At 43.3% G+C, this 21,925-nt stretch overlaps 1 protein-coding gene across 1 annotated transcript in view; it reads left to right on the top strand.

Moving 5' to 3' along the window:
- LOC128406010 (probable helicase senataxin) overlaps positions 1-21,925 on the top strand; it is a 183,090-nt gene that overhangs the window by 72,581 nt on the left and 88,584 nt on the right. Inside the window, 5 exon segments of the mRNA XM_053373059.1 lie at positions 5,518-5,608; positions 6,110-8,992; positions 12,777-12,879; positions 13,606-13,764; positions 14,247-14,470. Of these exon segments, the coding sequence (XP_053229034.1) occupies positions 5,518-5,608; positions 6,110-8,992; positions 12,777-12,879; positions 13,606-13,764; positions 14,247-14,470 (3,460 nt within the window).

Genomic DNA, 21,925 nt, shown 5'->3' with positions numbered 1-21,925 from the left:
TGAAGCTGAGGCTCCAATACTTTGGCCACCTCATGAGAAGAGAAGACTCCCTGGAAATGACCCCCTTTCTCAGGCTGTGGAAACTTCGAGCAGTGAGAAAGAGTGGGTTGACCGAGCAGTGAGAAAAAGTGGGTTGTTGGAAACAGTTGTCTGGAAACATCAAGTAAGATGGGAGCACCATGGGAAGGAGCTAATGAGAACTTTCAAGAATCTCTGAGAATACATCTCCACCCCAGCTACACTGGGAGACAACAGCAACCGTGGAAGAAATTCAAGGATGGGACAGCAGATAAAGGCCAAGGAATCCATAACTGGACCTAATTAGACTGACACATGTAGTGAAAAAGAAAATAATTAGAGCTTCTCATTTGAAAGCCTATGAAAAGTTAAATAATGACACGCAGAGAAATTACGAAGAATACAGCTGTTATTTAAATCTTTAATATAAGTTATAAGAACACGAATCACAGTAATATAAGAACTGGATAAACACATTGATCACAGAGCACGGGAAAGCACTAATTAAAATTTCTAAATCTGGAAATAATTGGAATTAATTTGATATTAATTGGTATTTGTATAATTGGGGGAAACTAATAAAAAATTGTTGTTGCTTAAAAAAAAAATTAAAACAGAACTCCACTCTGGACTTGTGTAGGCCTTTTCGTCTCCTGAAGATGTTCTGCAAGGCAGCAGAGGTTTAGGATCAGAGTTTTCCTTCTCCTAGATGGGCTACCTTCCCAGGTTGACAAGCCCCATCTGACCCTCACTTCCCTCTACAGCACATGCAGAAATTGCCTTCTTGACCATTGGACCTACTATTTGTCTTGTCCGCGCAATCTGTTGCAGCCTGTCTTTGCATGCAAGGGAAGTCCCTTACTCACTCTGGGTTTGAGACCCATCAGCTACCCTTACCTCATTCAGCTGGCCAGTGAAAGCCAGCTCCGTATTGCTCTCCTTTACTTTGGATCACATCAGCACTTTACATTCTTGGCACAATTTGAATTCCAACAGATATTGGGGAAGTTGAAGTCTCCCATGACTACTATACCTCTCTACCTCTCTTTTAAATTGGAACCAGTGAAGGCAGTGAATGTCCTGTGTGAGTGTCTGGAGGCGGCTGGAGGATGGATGGCGGCTAACAGATTAAGGTTGAATCCTGACAAGACAGAAGTACTGTTTTGGGGAGGCAAGGAGCAGGCGGGTGTGGAGGACTTTCTGGTCTTGAACAGGGTAACCGTGCCCCTGAAGGACTAGGTGCGCAGCCTGGGAGTCTTTTACTTTTTCATCCTTAACCTCCCATGCCAATAATGTTCCATACATTCTTGAGATCACCTTGTTCTTATTTTGTAATAACTCTGTCTACTAATGAGATTTCATTTTTAAAACCGTTTTTCTTGTCTGCCTTAAACACTTCATTAAGTTGGTGATACTGAATCCACCCCTTTAGGTGATGTCTTATTTCCTCGTACTCTTTTAATATCAAATTACTATCTTTTTCTTTTAGTAAATCCTTATATGTAGCCCAATTTAATTCCATGTTTTTCTTTTTTACCGTTATCGCTCCTAAGGGTGAAATCCACCAGGGTGTCTTAATGAAGTTAAAGGGAACCAGTCAGAAGGCCTTCTCAGTAGGTGATGCCTTCCTGTAGAATGTCCTCCCTTCAGATGTCAAGGAGATAAAGATCTACACAACTTCTAGAAGACATCTGAAGGCAGCCCTGTATCAGGAAGCTTTTAGTGTTTTATTATGTTTTTATATATGCTGTAAGCCACCCAGAGTGACTGGGCAGGGTATAAATAATAAAATTATTATTATTATTATTATTATTATTATTATTATTATTATTATTATTTGTTTGGTAATCTGCTCTAGTCATCCAAGTCTTCAGTCTGGCATGGTGGTCTATAGCAGACACCCAAAATAAGGTCACTGTAGTTTCTCTCTCCTACAAGTTTTACCCATATACTCTCCTGATCAGGTTTGTGAGAGTCTTAGCAAACACATTTTTGCAAACCACTGTGAGATGCAGCTCAATCTCTTGCCAGAAGTCCTTGCTTAAGAAAGTGGAGACCATGATCCAAGAAGCCAAACCCTTCCTGATGACACCACCTGTGCAGCCAGTGGTTTACCTCCAGTATTTCCCTCTCTCTTCCTGGGCCACAACCTTCAACAGGAAGGAGTGATGAAAAGACCACCTGTGCCCCAAGGCTCTTCAGCTTCCTGCCCAGAGTCTCATAGTCCTATGCTATACATTGAAGGCTTTGTGTGGCATTATTTATTTGTACCCACATGAACCAGAAGGAAGGGGTAGTGGTCAGTGGGCTGTATAAGACTTGGCAACTTCTCTATCACATCATGAATCACTACACCTGGAAAACAGCACCCCCCCCCAGGACATACCTCCACACACTGCTGACTCTGTCCCCCTCAGTACCACCATCACACATCTCAGTGGCAGGAAGCATTCTGTACACTGTACCATCCACAGCCAACTTGGTGCGTTTTGAATTCTGCAACTGCTGTACTTGATCCACTGGCTCAGAATCAGAAAATAGACTTCTAGCAGGGTAGGAGTTTAATGCCTCTAATCTGGGTTATCAGCATACTCATCCATGATCACCAGCCTTAGATCTGAAGGGGTTAGTTCAAGAATGGAAAAAGACTCCTCCAAGTCACTTTGGTGCTGCTAACACAGTGGTTTGGCTTAATCCCCAGAGGCGCACACCCTTGTCTCTCCAGACCAGGGCTTTTTTTCAGCCAGAACTGAGTTCCACCACCTCTTCATAGCATACTGGCAGCTGTATAGCGTCACGGCACCCAGAGCTGTGTGTCAGAGGCTTTGGGCTGCATCCTGCCACTCGTGGCTTTGTGTCGGAGGCTGTGGGGCAGCACGTCAGAGGCGACTTTGTAATGTGGCAGTGGGGCAGAGAAGTGTGCCCCCCAAAAAGTGTTTTCTCCCTAAAAAAAGGCTTAGCAACTTTGGCTCCCCCCTAAAATAAGCTCAACAATTTAGTATTGTCCATCAAAAAAAGTGGGAGTTCCTGCACCTCTTTTTCTAGAAAAAAAGCACTGTTCAAGACAGACTGATGCCAACAACAACATCATAGGGTCAGTCTCCTAAAAAATTCCTGTGTTTTGGTGCTCTCAAACATAATCTCTTATACACTTCTAAACTAACATGTGATTTCTACTTCACCAATCACAGGATTATAGAAAACTTTCCCACAACTATTGCAACCCACTGACATCAATCTCGACCAGTGGTTTCAAAAACTGTGTGTCGTGACACCCTGGGGTGCCTTGGATGATGGTCAGGGGTGCAGCGAGCAACATGGGCCTCTGTCCCTCTTTCCTTCACTCCCTCGCATCTCTGCCTCCCAATGGCTTGCACAGCTGTTTGTTGCAGCAGCCCTGGCTACAAGCTCCCCAGGCGAGTGGTGCCTTTGGGGCTGGTCAGGGGGTGCTGGTTGCCAGGAGCTGAGGCAGCCTCGGAGTAAGCAAGCAGACTCAAGGGGCCCAGCCAGTCAGTCCACCAGCTCTTGCTGTTGGGAATGGACAGTGTGAGGAGACACTTCTCTTTGGGGCAGGGGGCACAGCTCAGACCAGGGACTGCAGCAGCTACCTGGAGGACTCCCAATGAGAGGGAAGAGGAGAGGAGGCTGAGGGAACACTCCATGAGGGAGGGTGTTTGAAAAAGGGTGAGAGGCTGCCAGTTCTGCAGGTAAGGGGAAATGTAACTGGGCTCCTGAGCCCCACAGGGGTGCCACAGAAAGAATGTAGTTGGTCAAGGGATCCATGGACTCAAAAAGGTTGAAAACCTGTTCTAGACCAGTGAGAGAGCCCACCCCAAACTCCTCCTTTTAACAATGTCTTCATTAATCATTTATCAATGTCTTTTGGTTAATCACTCTGTTTATCATTTGTCTATCAACATCTGCTTTCCATTATCTGTGATTAATACATCAGTCCTATTGACCTAAGGTTAAATGCAAGTTCTGTTATGCCTAGCATTCTTTTATCCATTGTCACAGTGATTATATGCTTACATGTGATGGTTTGTGTATGCTATTCGCAATAAGCACCCTCTGCTCACTCAGAGAGGTATTTACAGTTCTTTATTTTGCATATGTAAAAGCAGCACAGTACAATCATGCATCCGAATCGTCTGGTTCAGATTCGGGGAGTGGTCTTGTCCTGCTTCTCCTCCAACAGAAGAGGCGGCTGTCTCTGATCCCTGAGCTCCCTGTGCGGTGCTGGGGCTCTGCTTCAGCACCGGAGAGCCTTGCCTCCTCCTGGCTCTCCCCCTCTTCCCCTTCACCATTTCCTTCTGACTGTTCCCCCTCTGACTCTTTTCTTCCCCCTGACTCCAAGGCGTCCCTTGGCAGTCCCGTGACATTACATTCCGTCAGAGTTTGTTCTCTCAGTGTACCAGGACACTGGGCACACATAACTTCTTGGTTAAAAATAATGCTTTTTCTCTGTTAGAATAGGTTAGTCAAAGTTCATACACAGATGATAAAACTAATACAGCATATGGAGTCCTAAAGGCTCAAAATGGATCCTGACAAGATGAAGGAAAATGGAAATTTCTCCTTCATGTAAACTATATCTTAGTGTTACATTTGAAGCAGGCATTTGAGCAGAACCTGGGTCTCAATTTAAGTTTGAGAATAATTTAAGTGTTCTTTGTGACAAATTACGTTGTAAGACCATAATCATTCCCATAGCCTTGGGACTCCAAGTCAGTGAGGAAATAACACTGAGCTTAATTACATTTTATTCTGTTCTTTTCTGCCCGCCCCGCCCCCCCCCCCCATCTTGAGCTTTCAGAATAGTGTGTACTACACATTTAAATAAGTAGCTAATGGTTTAAACCTGTCATGGACTGTCTGGATGCGGGGGAGTGGTGGGAGGTGCCAGCTGGAGAACCCCCAAGGGATCCTCCAGGGGAAGAAGGCTCAGAGCCAGGGGACTGATGGTGGGATGCTGAAGAGTGGTCAGAGGAAGAAGAGGGAGCGGACTGGGAGTAGGTGGTGTTGGAAGCTGAAGAGGTAACAGGGTTTAGTGAACAGGAAGAAGCTGGGGCAGAAAGTCATAATTCAGAGGCTGGAGAGGAAGGGGGCCAGTAGACCAAGAAGAGGCAGGCTGCTGAAGGACTAAGGAGTGTCTCCCTTCTATGACCAGCTCCGCTCCCCCCGGCCTCCCAGAACATGCAGAGAAATGAAAAGAGCAGAGGAGAGATTGGTTGCGTGCAGACGTAGTCTCCGACTGCTTGGAAAAACCCCTGGAGAGGAGAGACCATAGGCAGCTGTGGGAGGGCAGGGACCTTCAGTCCTTGCAACTTCTGCATTGGGCCAAGACCTACTGGGAAGAGTTGCTGGGATCACTAGGCCTGCACTGTTTTTGTTTCTTTGAATAAAGAGTTAACTTCACTGACACCAGTGTTTTTTTATTGCTGACCTTCACATGACTGGCTCCTGACAAAACCCTTGGCTTTCTTAATATTTTTGAAGGACTAAATCTGAGCCCATGTCGGACTATGGAGATGAATTTGTCACTTGCAGCCAACTGGCGTATGACTACCACATTGAAAAGCCCCACAAGGTAACTTGCTTGTTGATCTATCTTACTGTCTTCTTCCATGCTTGAAACATGGCTATGTGGACGGTTCTGGATTATAGTTATAGAGAAGTATCAAATCACATCTGTCCTCTAGAACAGAAGCAGTTTTCCTCCTCCATGTTTGTTTGAAGGGTGGTTTTTTATTGGCGACAGAATTCACCCCCTTGAAAACCTTGTCTTTTTTCATTTTTTAAAAAAATGTTTCTAGCCTTGTTGGCTGGCAATACCCCCCCCCCCAAAAGATCACTGTATAGTGACTAGTATAGGGACAGGGGACCTGTGGCTACAACTCCCATATCTCTGATTGTTGGCCATGCTAGCTGGGGCTGGTGGAATTTGAAGTCCAGCAACACTTGAAGGGTGACAAATCCCCCTTTCCCATCCTAGTGAAATCCTTGAAGTGAGGCGGGTTGTTGTTGGATATGCAGAGCAGGAAAGTTGAGAACATGCTGCTAAACATTGACTTCCTGTTTCCTGTTTCAGGATACCATTTGTCCTGATTACTGCCTCTACTTGTACAAAGATATGCAGACTCTGACCGACCTGTTACATTCTGACATCGGCCAAGACATGCAGTTGCACAACAGCACTTTTTTATGGTTCATCCCTTTTATCCACTCCCTTATGGACCTGAAGGACCTGGGGATTGCCTACAGCATAGTGGTCATTCATCACCTGTGTTTGGAAATCCAAAATGTCCTCAGTGGCACTGTTGAGACTTGTGACAAAGTGTCTGAGTTCTTCATCTGGATCTTGGTGACTGTTGTTGAGTGCAGCCTTAAGAAAAATTGCCTTCATTTTCTGTGGATCAGCTCAGAAATGTGGGTGTGGATAGTGGTGAAATGTGTCATGCTTCCAAGTACGGTGTTCATGCCTGGCATTGAGAGAAGAGTAGTCAGGAATAGCTTAAGAAGCACAGTGACATCACCATCTTGGGAACCTGAGCCCATACAGTTTGCCTGCATGAAACTGATCCGTAACATCCTGAAGGAAGGGTATCAGGTTGTGCAGTCACCCACTTGTAAGCAGTTCCTTGATGAACTCAACTTGCTTCGCCGTAGCCACAAGCACTGGGAGCTGAGTTCCCCGCAGGCTCTAGAATTACAGAACACTCTGAAGGAGATCATATGGAGCATCATGAGCAAATCGTTAAATCCTTCCTCCCTTGTGAAGAGCCCTCCTGTTTGTGTAACTTCACCTACTTTCCTGATGAACCACAAAAGGCAGGAAGACAGGTGTCCAATGAATATGGACAATGAGCACCTACCCTGCTTGTCTGTGTTAGCAAACAGACACATGGATGCCCAGAAAAATGTGGTGTCTCATCAATGGCCAGGGGTCCAAAACAAGCAAGATCCCTTCTACAAAAGCGTTGGCCTCGGTTTTCAAGACCTGGAGACCAAAGACTTCAGCACAAAGGAGAAGCCCAGTTCTTCCAGATCTCTTACAGAAAAGAATGGTAACAGCAGCAGTGCTTTGGAGAGAAAGGTTGGTCTAAATGACCTTACAAGCAAAATCAGATCTCTGAAACCAGACAGCACCCTGCAATTAAAACTGTTACCTGAAAGCAGTAGGAGAGGAAATACCAATCTGGAGCCAGGAACAGAAAAGCTGCAGTTGGTCAGAGACAGAACAAAGAGCCAGGAAGGGCAGAGGAGTGAAATCATTGTAGCCAGAGGCAGCACATCAGACACATTGCCTTGCAAATCAGAGGCAAGCTCAGGCAAGGCCTCTGTTGTGTGTGCTAAAGGAACCAGTTTACCCATTGACTCTAGCCAGGAAAGCATCATCCGTCACCAAAAATGCATTAAGAGGAAAGCTAAAGGCGCTGTTCAAACTTTGTCTGCCCGAGAGAGCAACAAGTTGTCTGCTGGTGCAGATGATTCCCCAAACCAAGTCATTATTTCTGACGCTTCTTCAGATGAGGATGAAAACAAAATGAAAGCTGGTAGAGAGAGCAGGAAAGGGCAAGTGGACGTGTGCCTTGAGAAGAAATTCAGTGCCCCAGAGCAAGAGCCATTGACTACTCCAGACCTCATACATCATACAGCAGCTCGTGAAGGCCACATCGGCAAGGGAAATGCAGTGGTATGCTCAAATTTCACAGGGATATGTGCTGGCAATGGAAGCTGTTCCAGGTGCACAGATCCAGTTCTGCCCAGTACATCAGCATCTGCCAGTCCTTCAGGGTCAGCACCTGCTGTCAAAGAATCCACTATTCAGCCAGGGAAGAGCTCTGCAGAATATGGGCAGGTTAAAACAGCTAGAGAAAGTCCCAAGGGAAGCATCAAGCCAAGCATGCACAGTAAAAAACCACTGCTGGCAAAACTGGCAAGATCTACTCCTGCTCTGGTCCCACCCAACGAAATCCAACATATGCCAGCCCCAACCTTAGTGACAGAGAAACATGGCCTATCAGAGAAAGTCCAAAGAGCAGCTGAACTTGCTCAGTGCACACAGGACAGTCTTGCTGAGTCGCGCAGTTACAGGGAAATTGTTGGCGAGGTGGATGTTCCCCAGGAAAGGACATCACAATTAGTAAATGCTCAGCAACTAACTACTAGAAATAAGAACAATTTTGCCTGCCAAAAACGTCAGCTCTATAGGCAGACAAACCCCAAAGAGAGAGAGAATTGTCAGTGTACTCACGGAGAAACTCAGGAGGCTCAGCCAGCCAAAAAACCCAAGGCGGCAGAGCTAAGACCTGTGCAGTCTGCCAGTATGGTGGGGGTGGAAAATCAGAAGGAAAGTTCTGCTGGAGCTAGTAAAACCAGTCATTTGACCTTTCCAGATCCCTCCTCTAGCCCATGTGACGAGGATGTGGCTTTGAAAAAGAGAGAGCCCCAATTGAATGAGAACAAAGATGGTGACGGCTTCTTTCTTACACAGTTGGATCCAGTGGACATGGAACTGTGTTCACAAATAGAAGATGGCAGTTACCTCTCAAACATGGAAGTCAATATATCTGCAAGCCCACTGCAGGGTAGTAATGATGACTTGCAGTTCAAGACCCCGATGCTGAGCAGCATTCTCCAGCCTCGGATTTCAAACAACACCCCTCAGTTGCTGAATGTGCAAAATAACCATATTGTCATGGCGCTGCCCACCCCCAGAGCTGGTTCTTGGAACAAAGTGCACCAACCCTTTGCACAAGCAAACATTGTGAATGCCCAGCAGAGACACCATGGGATTTTCACCAGAGAGGTGCTGAAGTGGAACTATGACATGTTTGCAAACTTTAAACTGTTTGGGCCACCAAGCCATCTCCTTCAGTCTATTGTTGCCCCTGTCACAGCCAAGTTTGAGGATTACAATGACTACTTCAATACTTTCTTCCCCTTAATGATGCTAAATGCATTTGAAACGGTAAGCTGGCAACAGACCATCTCATTTTTCTCTTTCCTCCTCAAAGGAAATCCTCCCACTAGCTGCAATTAAACTCTCTCTCTCTCTCTCTCTTTCAAAAGTTGACACATGTTTCCAAATACACATCCATTTTGTGTTCAACTTCCCCGCCCCCCTCCATGGTTTCCCCCGTAATTTTTAAATTTGCTGCATATTATCAATATTCTATACCTTGTCTTTTCCACACTGTACTCAACAACAAGTATTCAGTTGCTGTTCTTCATTCAAATCCTACCTACGTTTTAACATGTTTACAATAATTCTTTAAATATTCAACCAAAGGTTTCCACTCCTCCTTAAAACCTACCTCTTCTTGATCTCTAATTTCCATAGTTAAGTTTGCCAATTCGGCATATTCTGTCAGTTTAAACTGCCACTCTTCTTTAGTAGGTGTCTCCTGATTTCGCCATTTTTGTGCATAGAGTACTCTTGCTGCTGTTGTAGCATACAATTGGGTCGTCTGTCTTCTTGAAACATCTGACCCAGTTATCCCTAAGAGAAATGCCTTGGAGTTTTTTGGGAGCATCACCTTATGTAATTTTTTAACCTCATTATAAACCAGCTCCCAAAAACTCTTAGCCACTTTACATGTCCACCACATATGGTAAAAAGTGTCTTCTGCTTCTTTACATTTCCAACATAAGCCTGACTCTGATTTGTACATTTTTGCTAGCTTACTCGGTGCCAAGTACCATCTGTGAGTCATTTTCATAAAGTTTTCTTTCAAAACATAACACATTGAGAATTTTATATTCAATTTCTACAGTTTTTCCTATGCCTTCATCTCTATATTGTGCCCACATCGCTAGTGGATCATAGCAGATTTATCTATTTCAATCTTTAGTTTCTCATCCTAAAAGCCTCTTATACATCTTTGAAATTAGTTTTTCTCTGTTCTCTAATAACTCTTTTTCAAACTGAGAGCTTTGATTAATAAACCCATGCTTCTTACCTTGTTTAAATACTTCAATCAGTTGATAGTATTGCAACTAATTGATCAACCAATCCTTTTTATCCTCTAACTTCTTAAGCAGCCATAGGCAAACTCGGCCCTCCAGATGTTTTGGGACTACAATTCCCATCATCCCTAGCTAACAGGACCAGTGGTCAGGGATGATGGGAGTTGTAGTCCCAAAACAGCTGGAGGGCCGAGTTTGCCTATGCCTGTTCTTAAGCATCACACCCTCTTCTGTGAGGTCCAGTAGGTCCCTATAGGTCACCCATTTCTTTTCCATGTTTTGTTTTTTTCTGTGAAATTGCTTTTTTAATTACATTTTTCAAAAATATTTTGACAAAAATACAGATCCAATATTTTCAAACAAATACCGTATTTTTCGCCCCATAGGACGCACCGCCCTATAGGACGCACCGCCCTATAGGACGCACCGCCCTATAGGACGCACCTAGGTTTTTTTTGGGGGGGGGAAATAAAGGGGAAAAAAATTCCCCCCCAGGCACAGGGCTGGCGCGGGGGAAACCCGAGCTTCCCCCGACCCCAGCCCCCAGAACAGCCTGCTATCCGCAAGCCTAGGGAGCCGCGCCAGTCTGTTTGGTTTAAGTTAATCCTGCTAATGAACTTACATGTGTACAATAACATTTCCAGTAAGTCTTTATACTTCTCTCAGACTCTATATAAGTTCTTCCTGAGTACACGATTTGAGAACTTTTTATATATCGTCGCTTTACCATACTGTAAACATACGTCCCAGCTAAATTTATTACCGTATCCTTCTAGATCTAGCAATTGTGTATTATCAATACAATCAAAAGTCTGGCATTGCAAAGCCACCTCTATCTTTAGTATCCATCAAAATGTTATGCTTTATTCTTGGCTTTCTCCCCGCCAGACAAATATTGAAATATCTCTTTGCCATTCCTTAAAGCAGCTTGTGTTATTTATTATTGGTATTGTTTGGAATAAGAATAACATCTTAGGTAAAATATTCATCTTTATGGCTGAATCCTTCCTAAAAATGAAAGTTTCGTCCTCCCCAATTAAACTTAAGCCACACCTGCACATACATTTAAATCAGTATTGTACCACTTTAAACAGTCTTGGCTTCCCCCAAAGCATCTTGGGAACTGTAGTTCATTAACGGTGTCAAGAAGAGGCTCCTATTGCTTGATTGTTAAACCACTCTAGAAATTGTAGCTCTGTGTGAGAGGAAAAGGGCTCTCCTAACAACTCTCAGCATCCTTGACAAACTCCATTTCCCAGGATGCCTATGTCAGGGACATGGCTGAATTGAATGCCGGGGAAGAGTCCGACTCTGGAGACCAAAGATCGCAGACAGAGCAGGAGGAGGTGGGCTTGACCCCCTTTCATCAAGAGTTCCCTGACTCAGCTAGAGAAAGGGGAGGGGGAGAGATAGACGGCAGTGGGAGGGTTGCTAAGCAACCAGCAGAAAGGCAGCGGACAGGGAGTTCTTCTTTTGAGAGCTGAAAAGGTTAGAATGCAACGGAAGTGCAAAAGGGGAAAGGCTGGACTTTGGCATCCTTCTTGGTGTGACAAGGGCGGAGACTTAGAGTGACTAACTTGTTTCAAGAGTGTCAGGCTGGGAGCTGCACTCTGGATGTAATTTATTATAAATGTACCATAAAACTGACAGGGAGTCATTAAATCTTATCAAGGCTTGCTTGCCTGTCTGAGACCATTACAGCCTATGCGGGAAGGAGCCATGGCTGTTTAAAGTGGTATAGCAGTGCTTTAAAATGTAGGGTGTGGATGTTGTCTTAGGACAGGAGGTGGGGGAACATCTGTGACCCTCCAGATGTTACTCAACTACAACTCCCATCAGCCCTAGTATATGGCCAGTGGCACCAGGGATGGATGGATGGATGGGCATTGTAGTCCAGCAATAATTGGAAGGCCAAAAGTTAAATTAATAATAATAATAATAATAATAATAATAATAATAATAATAATAATAATAATAAAAATTACCACCCCACCACTCTGGGCGGCTTCCAACAAAATATTAAAAATACAATACAACATCAGACATTAAAAACTTCCCTAAACAGATTCCCCACACCAGCCTTTGAAAGGCGTGTCTCGTTCATGCAAAAGGGATTTTTGTAAGCCTAACTGTTGCACTAGTGTAGTAGTGGACTCTAGGGTTTTTTGGCAAGGGGGAGCGGGGTTAAAAGTGTCCCATTTGGGTTTTTTTTGGATGGGGCAGGTGTTGAATGTTTTTATTTAGTTTTACAAATGTACGCGTCAAAATTATGCTAATACATCAATAGACATTTTTTTAAGCAATACAGTCCTCCCTCCCAATCCCACTGAGCAAGAGCATGTGTATTTAACAAAATACATTGCATCACAATTGTCCATGAGTAGATGGAGGCTGCTAATTCGATGGATTCCCAAACAGGAAAGTAATAACAGAACATCATATGTCCATAAAATGGTTGGAGTCTTATGTTCAATATAGAGCTTTCATATATTTGGTAAGTTTCTTCATTAATATCACTGTCCATATCTTTTGTCCTCATAAGAAAAGTTGCAAGTTTGCTAAGTTTTGTGCCACCAGTTGTTGGGCTGCTGCAAGCAGGGATTTTATTATTTCCTTAGACTGTAACTCCTTTTGCTCTCTGTGAAAATCAGTCAATAAAGTTAACTGTGGTGAGCCACAGACTCTCTGGGCCCCATTTATGAGCAGGGAATCCTGCCCAATGGTTGTAGCAGCCCACATGTGGTGGAAGAGCAGTCTCTTAAGCCTATGCTTCCATTTCCCTGCAGATGGCACAGGAGTGGCTAGAGAACCAGAAATCAAAAGAGCAAAGGCCTTTTGAGTTGAATTTGCTGAACTTCAATGCAGACACAAATGAAGCAGATTTTACAAGTGAGTGAGTGAGTGAGTGAGTGAGAATTTCACTGCATATAAACAAATGGGAAGTAGAAATGCACTCCTGTTTTTAATGGTGGTTGTAGTAGATAACAGAAGTGCTTGTGTTAACACTAGACTGTTGGGGTGAGCAGTCAAGGGCTATTATACTTTATTCTGCCTGTATCTTTTTTGCTTTTCTGCCCAACACAGAATGTTGATGTGTATTTTAGCCTGTTTTCAGTTTCTCGTTGATTTGATTTTTAAAAAATGTTTTAATCTTTTGGTAAACTGCTTTGAAGTTGTGAAAAACCAAACAAGCGGTGTATAAATTTTATGAAATAAAATAAACCAATATCTGTGACAAACAAACTGATATCCAGGTGCTGCAAATGATTAAATGAATAATGAATAAAAATCAATTTTATTTGATTAAAAAGAAAAAAAACGAGGATTGAGGCAAGGTGAGCCTGCTTTATCTCATTACCCAGAATGCTTTCTCTCTCCAAAATGGACCTCAGCAGGTCTCACCAATGAAAAAGCTCATACAACTAAATTGAGTGAATTATTTATTAGAATGTGTGACTGGGTAACCAAAAACATCTGGAATTCAAAGTTCAGCTGTAGCAACTTGTGCTCGACATGCCTACTGTTTAATTAAGAGCTTTTGGTAACAACCTAGTTGTATCTGTATGTGGCTAAATGCTTGCATATTTTTGTTCTGCGTTCAAATTACTTCTCCAGTTAACATCTCAAGAAGCAATTTAGAGAAACAGCTGCACCCAAAGGAATGTGACTTGGTGTTCTTAATATTGTCTGAAAAGCAAAGCTTCTATAGCAAAGAAGGCAAGGCAGAGAGCTGTCCATTACGCCATGTGGGCTATGTGACTCGGTTTTATACTGGTAGGTGTTTTTTTTTTTTTTTAAACTAATAAGTAAGTGTACAAAACAATTATGTTAGCCAACCCTTGGTGTCAGTAAGTTATTTGATTTGGGATGGGGGACCCATTTCTGCTATTTCAGCATGAAATTCTGGCTCAGTCCAGGTATTGCACCAAGCTTTGTGGTTAAGAAAGCTTAACTATAGTTTGGCATGAAGTTTTGAGTTGACAAACCATGGTTTATCATCCACTGGCAAGCCAAGAAGCCATGGATTGAGATCAGAAGCCATTGTTTGAAGTGGGGTTACAAGCCACGGTTTTGGGAAATGGAAGCAGGCAAAGAACTCTAAACAATGTACAGTCTGTTAATATGTATGCTAGAAAAGCTCTCAAATCATGATTTGAATGCCACACTGTGGTTTCTGAATTGTACCCCTGTGTATCTCTCTCTCTCTCTCTCTCTCTCTCTCTCTCTCTCTCTCTCTCTCTCTCTCTCTCTCTCAGAGATGAAAGAGCAGGATGCCTGTCTCCTGTCTGTCAAGACACAAGGAAATTTGTCCGGTGTTGATAAGAATGTCAGGTGTGTGGTGGTCAGTTCTTTAGTGACAACGGAGCAAATGTTCAAGGCCCTCCTTCTTCTGAACCGAAGCCCTCTAGCCAAAGCCATAATCAGCCCACAAAACTCTGACTTCTGTCTGACAGGCTCAACTGTGGACTTGGAGACTTCTGTAAGTGTTTGTTTTACAAGGCAATATAACCCAGTTCTGACTTGGGGAGGTATAAGATATTTTGCTACCCATTACACAAATCGTATGCCAATGAGCCAGGTGTTAAGCTGAAACTCCCTCAGAGATGGGCAGAGAAGACCAGAGAGAGGCAAGAGAATATTTCTACTCCAGCAGCCAACTTTCCGGAGGTGGAGGCGGGGGATAGGAGGAGAGACAGTTAGCTGTTAAGATTAGCAGCAGATGGAAGCTTTCTCCTGCCATCTCCAGGGAAGCCTTCGGAATTATGGTTCACACACTGCCGCTTTTCAAGTGTTGCCCGTAACATGTGGCCACAAATCTGCATCTCTTGGGAACATGGTCTTTTAGATGTGAGACAAGGGTGGGGACCTCAGTCCCAGGGGCCAATTGCCACCCTCCAGGCCTCTCTGTTGTTGTTTTTTAATAATTTTTATTAATTTTCCAACACAAATAAACAATCATATCAGAATTTCCACAAATTTAACTCTATTTGGACTTCCTTCAGCTTCTCTGACAATCATCCATATTTGCCTCCCAGTTACGCATTTCTTCTGTTTATATTGCCATTAACCTTCCCTCCCACTTCTATTTCTTTCAAACAATATATCTCAACTTTCACAGTGCTTCTTGGAACCCCACTAGCATTGTTTGCACATCACACGTTCTTTTCAGATATTCGACAAATTTCCCCCAGTCCTCGATGAACTTTTGGTCTCGAAGATATCTAATTTTCCCAGTTAATCTGTCCAGTTCTGCATAGTCTGTCAGCTTCAGTCTCCATTCTTCTACCGTCGGTATTTCCTCTTGTTTCCATTTCTGGGCCAGTAGAATTCTTGCTGCTGTAACTGCATATTGGAAAAGTTTACAGTCCTTTCTTCTTATTTCATTTCCTGTAATCCCTAAAAGAAATATCTCTGGTTTCTTTGCAGATGTACATTTTAACATCTTTTTCATTTCATTGTATATCATCTTCCAAAATCCCTTCACTTTCTTACACTCCCACCACATGTGATAAAACGTTCCTTCTGTTTCCTTACATTTCCAACACTTATTACAAATCTTATACATTTTTGCTAATTTTACCGGTGTGATATACCATCTGTAAAACATTTTCATAACATTTTCTTTTAGTGCCATACAAGCAGTGAATCTTAAGTTCTCCTTCCACAGTTTTTCCCAATCCTCAAACTGTATATTGTAACCAAAATCTTTGGCCCATTGTACCATTCCCGATTTAACTTCCTCATCTTTCATATTCCATTCCAACAATATTTTGTACATTTTTGACAGAATTTTAGAATCATTATTTATCACTTCTGTCCGGAACTTTGAGTCTTTTTCTACATAACCCTTTTCTTTGATATCTTTTTTAAACATTTCATTAACCTGAAAATAATGCAACCAGTCATAAACATGTTCTCTAACTTGTTCGTATGGCTTTAGTTTCCATTTTCCTCCTTCTTTGATTATCAATTGACCATATGTAATCCAGTTACCTCTCATATTTATTTTCTTTACACTCATAACCTCTAATGGAGACAACCAGTGTGGAACTCTGGGTTCTAATATGTTTTTGTACCTATCCCATATTTCTATTAGTGAGCTCCGAAATATGTGGTTCCCGAAACCTTTATGAATTTTATTCTTTTCACACCATAAATACGCGTGCCATCCAAATCTGTTGTCAAATCCTTCTAAATCTAATAACTCCCTATTCTCTAATTTTATCCATTCTTTCAACCAGCAAAGACATGCTGCTTCGTAGTATAGTTTCAAGTCCGGCAGGGCGAAGCCTCCTCTTTCCTTTGCATCTGTTAAGAACTTAAATTTAATTCTCGGCTTCTTACCCTGCCAGATATACCTTGAGAGCACTCTTTGCCACTCTTTAAAAATTACTACCCCCTTTATTATGGGGATAGTCTGAAACAAAAATAACATCTTTGGAAGAACACTCATTTTAACCATAGAGGTTCTACCCCAAAAAGATAACTTCAATCTTCCCCACATCTCCAAATCTTTCCTTATTCCATTCCAGACCGGTGTATAATTATTCTGAAACAAATCAATATTTTTAGGAGTTAACCAAATTCCTAAATATTTTACCTTTTTCACCACCTCTATCTCTATTCTTTGTTGCATTATTTCTATCATACTTTGATCCACATTTTTAGCAATTATTTTAGTTCTTGTTTAGTCTGAACCCTGCCACATTTCCAAATTTCTCAATCTCTTCCAATACTTCTTTTACACTTTCTAATGGTTCTTCAATCGTAATTACTAGATCATCTGCAAAGGCTTTCACTTTGTATTCATTCTGACCAACTGTTACCCCTTTTATTAATTCATTTTGTCTCATCGACCTCAAAAAAACCTCTAGGACCATTATAAATAGCAGTGGTGAGAGTGGACATCCCTGTCTAGTTCCTTTTGTTATTTTGATATCTTCTGTAATCACATTATTAACAATTAATTTTGCTTTCTGCTCTGTATAAATTGCTTTTATCCCATTAAAAAACTCTATCCCCACATCCATATATTCCAAGTTCTTCAACATAAAATCCCAAGCAATATTGTCAAAGGCCTTTTCCGCATCTACAAACATTAATATAGCTTGTTTCTCATTCCTGGCAGTTAGATATTCCAAAATATTAATTACATTTCTTATATTATCTTTCATCTGCCTGCCTGGAAGGAAACCCGCTTGATCTTTGTGAATAATTTCTTGCAATATCTTTTTCAATCTGTTCGCTAAAATCCATGCAAATATCTTATAGTCTGTATTAAGCAGTGAAATAGGCCTGTAATTTTTAACTTGTGTTAAATCTGAGTCCTGTTTAGGGATAAGTGTAATAAATGCTTCTTTCCACATTTCAGGGATGTCTCTTTCTTTTAAAATATTGTTCATGACTTCTTTCAATGGTGTCATTAAAGCATCTCTCAGTTCTTTATAGTAGCCTGGTGTGAATCCATCTGGTCCAGGGGCTTTCCCCCTTTTCCTTTATGGCCTCTTTTATCTCCTCGTTTCCTATTGGGGCATTCAGTTGGTCTTTCTTTTCTGCCGGGATCTTCTGCACCTTTTTTTCTTTCAAAAATCGTTCTATTTTCCTCATATTATTTCTTTCTCTGTTTTTATATAGTTGTCTATAAAAGTCCAAAAATCCTTTTCTAATTCCTTTCGGATTGTCAACCTCTTCTCCGTTTACAATAATTTTATTAATTGTATTTTGCTCTTTTCTCTTTTTGGTTTGCCACGCAAGCCATTTACCAGATTTGTTCGCAAATTCAAAGTTTTTTTGTCTTAACCTTTTAATATTCAGTTCTATTTCTTTATTTATGATCATTGCAAATTGTGTTTGTAAAGTCTTAATCTCTTGTTTTATTTTTAAATTATTTGGTTTTTTAATTACCGTATTTTTCGTCCCATAGGATGCATCTAGTTTTTTGGGGGGGAAATAAAGGAAATTTTTTCCCCTTTATTTCCCTCCCCAAAAGCAGGTCGGGGAAACTGAACCAGGTCGAGGAACAGCGGGATGGCGGCGCTGCGCCTCCCTGCTGTCCCCCGAGCTTGTGGGGCTGGCCGATGTCTGCCCGGCGCGAGGGACGCCCTGCTTCAGGGCGCCCCGCCCGCCGGGTGGCAGGCTGCTATCCGCAGCGTGGGGAGCCCTGTGGGGAACTCCTGCAGGGCTCCCCACGCTGCGGATGTCTGCCCGGCGTGAGGGGCGCTCTGCTAGGCTGCGGATGTGTTCCCGAAGTGCCGGGCGCTCTGCTTTCAGGGCGCCCGACGCTCCGGGAAGCAGGCTGCTATCCGCAGCCTAGACAGCCCTGCGGGACCTCCCGCAGGGCTGCCTAGGCTGCGGATGTCTTCCTGAAGCCTGGAGAGCGAGAGGGATCGGTGCGCACCGACCCCTCTCGCTCTCCAAGCTTCAGCGAAAGCCTGCATTCGCCCCATAGGACGCACCCAGATTTCCCCTTCATTTTTGGAGGGGAAAAAGTGCGTCCTATAGGGCGAAAAATACAGTAATTTTTGTTCATTGTCCATAATCTGCTTTAGGATTTCTTTTTCCCCTTTTTCTCTATTCTTATTCTTCAAAGAATTCTGTTGGATAAAGAAACCTCTCATCACTGCCTTGCTTGCATCCCATACTACACTCATCTTCGTTCCTTTATTGCTGTTGTCCACAAAATACTCAGTTAATTTCTTTTGTGCTTTTTCAATGATTTTTTGATCGTCGAAGAGGTAATCATTGATTCTCCATCTAAAGGTTCTTTTTTCGAATCATTTCAATTCCATTTTTATTGGATTATGGTCTGAAATTATTCTTGTTTGGATCTCAATTTGAAGAATTCTTGGAGTTAAATCGTTCGACACCCATATTTGATCTATTCTTGACATTGACTGATTCGGTTCAGAGAAATAAGTGAATTGTTTTTCCAATGGATATCTGAGTCTCCAAATATCGATCAAATTATAATTCTTTACCATTGCGAAAAACGTCTTAGGCAATTTTCCTTCTTTGCTTGATCCATCTCTTATTCTGTCCATTTCCAATGAGACCACTCCATTCATGTCTCCCATTACTATGATTTTCTGGTCCATATATTCAAATAGTTTTTCTTCTAAAGATTTATAAAAATCTGTCTTGTTTCCATTAGGTGCATAGATCCCGACAATTATCAAATTTTCGCCCTGCCATTTGATCCGTACTGCAATCATCCTTCCTTCTTCATCTTTGAAGATTTGTTGTGATTCAATTTTACTTTTGATATATAGAACTACCCCTCTTTTTTCTCTTTATCTGAAGATACAAATTCGTTTCCTAATCTTTTGTTAATCAAAATTTTCCTATGTTTCCTTGCGACGTCCAGATTTTTCTTTTTTAAAAATTTTATCCCGTTTTTTCCCCTCATTCATCCCATTAATATTCCAATTCCATAATTTTAGTGCCATGGTGATTTCCAATTAAATAAATTTAGTTTGCTTTTTACGCTTTTATAATTTATCTGACTCTTCTTCTTCCTCTTCTTTTTCTTCTTCTACCTTTTCCCCATTCTCTTCTTCTTCTTCCCCCAATTCTAATTCATCCTTGGCACCTGCTCCTTTTTCTGCTCCTTTGACTTCTCCAATTTCTCCATCTTCTACTTTTAGTTCCTGTTTCTTCCCTGTTTCTTCTGGACTCGTCAATCTGCGCTTTTTGGTTTTGTAGAAAAATGAAATTCCCTCCGGAACGCTTCTCCCCGCTGCCTGCCCCTCAAGCTCCGGGGACAGCTGGGAGACGCAGCGCGTCTTCCCGCTGTCCCCGGACCTGATCTGAAGGCGGGCGGCGGGGAGAAGAGCGCTTCTCCCCGCTGCCTGCCCCGCAAGCTCCGGGGACAGCTGGGAGACGCAGCGCGTCTTCCTGCTGTCCCCGAACCTGAACTGAAGGCGGGCGGCGGAGAGAAGAGCGCTTCTCCCCGCTGCCTGCCCCGCAAGCTCCGAGGACAGCTGGGAGACGCAGCGCATCTTCCCGCTGTCCCCGGACGTGATCTGAAGGCGGGCGGCGGGGAGAAGAGCGCTTCTCCCCGCTGCCTGCCCTGCAAGCTCCGGGGACAGCAGGGAGACGCAGCGCGTCTTCCCGCTGTCCCCAGACGTGATCTGAAGGCGGGCGGCGGGGAGAAGAGCGCTTCTCCCCACTGCCTGCCCTGCAAGCTCCGGGGACAGCAGGGAGACGCAGCGCGTCTTCCCGCTGTCCCCGGACCTGGTCAGAAGGCGGACTGCGGGGAGAAGAGCGCTTCTCCCCGCTGCCGGCCCCACAAGCGCCTGGGGGGGGAATAATTTTTTTTTCTTTATTTCCCCCCCCCCCAAATAACTTGATGCGTCCTATGGGCCGGTGCGTCCTATGGGGCGAAAAATACGGTATATCCAATTAATCACGTTCGAAAAATTTATATCCAAATGACAAAGGTCCAAAATTATATCTAAGTGACAAAATCTCAGAGGCAAAATTCCCAAAAAGATGAAGAAAAAAACAATAAAAACAAACGCAGAACCCTTCACTGGACTAAAAAGGCACAAGTCACTTCTCAGTATTATATCCCTCAGTATTATATTCCTTCGCCAGGAAAAAAATCAGAGAAAAACAAATTGTAGTATCTCGTTCCTTCCACTAGGGTAACAGACAGTTCCTTTAATATACGCAGTTTTAGACTTAAAAGTTCCCAATACATAAAAAAAGGAAAGGAAAAAAAGGGGTTTCCCAATTGTAATTAATATGCTTAAGTGACAGAGGCAGCTATAATCCTATTTAGCATTAAGGATTCCCATAATAAAGTCTAAAAAGACCTTTATCCGCTGTTTCCACCTAACCGTCGTTCCAATAGAGTTTTAATAATGGAGTCGGAAGCTCCTTTTCCATTTCAATGTTCTTTGTTCTTTTAAAAGTGAAAGTAACAAAGCACTTCTATGTTTCCCTCCGTTGCATCAAAGACCACAAACTTCTTCAATCTTAACTTTCTGCTCTCCCTTTCTAACTTTAGCAGTCTTAAAACTTTGTAGCTTCTTAAAGAGTTACTTTTAAATAAAGTTCTAGGAGAGAAAGAAATCAGTAACCGCCAGTGGCAACTCACTTTCCCTTTCCAGCTCTGCGCGCCGCATTACGTCTATCCTGATTCCAGATGACAGCTGAACTCCAAATTTTTCTCTTTATATTTCGAATCTTTCCTTGATTTGTTACCATGAAATTATAATCCAATTAGGTCCAAATTTCTTCTATTTGAGAATGGAGCGCTTCTCTTGCAAGCTCAGGGCTTCGCTTTTCGGGTGTAGAAAATGGCTTCCTGTAGCCCGCAACCCCGCTCCACCGTTCTCTTCGCTCCTTTTGGAGTTACCTGACGGCCGAACGGGCTGCTCCTGGCTTCGCTGGGAACCTGTCACTCCGGGTGACCCCCCAGAGATTAAATTTGGGGGCTACTGCGCCCTGTAGCACCCCTTTTCGCCCGAAATAGCACAGGATCCCCTGTGAGTGTCTGAGGGTCCTGCTCCTTCCTGCCACTTACCATCTGGCCTGGGGTGGGGCCTGAAGCCTCAAAAGGACTGCTCTGCTGCCCAGGAGGACTCCCCTGTGAGTGTCTGAGGGCCCTGCTCTTGCCACTTACCATCTGGCCTGGGGCGGGGCCTGAAGCCTCAAAGGACTGCTCTGCTGCCCAGGAGGACTCCCCTGTGAGTGTCTGAGGGCCCTGCTCTTGCCACTCACCATCTGGCCTGGTGCAGGGCCTGAAGCCTCAAAAGGACTGCCCTGCTGCCCAGGAGGACTCCCCTGTGAGTGTCTGAGGGTCCTGCTCCTTCCTGCCACTTACCATCTGGCCTGGGGTGGGGCCTGAAGCCTCAAAAGGACTGCTCTGCTGCCCAGGAGGACTCCCCTGTGAGTGTCTGAGGGCCCTGCTCTTGCCACTTACCATCTG

Source organism: Podarcis raffonei, chromosome W (assembly GCF_027172205.1).
Source record: "Podarcis raffonei isolate rPodRaf1 chromosome W, rPodRaf1.pri, whole genome shotgun sequence".
Lineage (NCBI taxonomy): Eukaryota > Metazoa > Chordata > Lepidosauria > Squamata > Lacertidae > Podarcis > Podarcis raffonei.
Note: the sequence above shows the minus strand (reverse complement) of the source record. Positions and strands in the feature narration are given on the sequence as shown.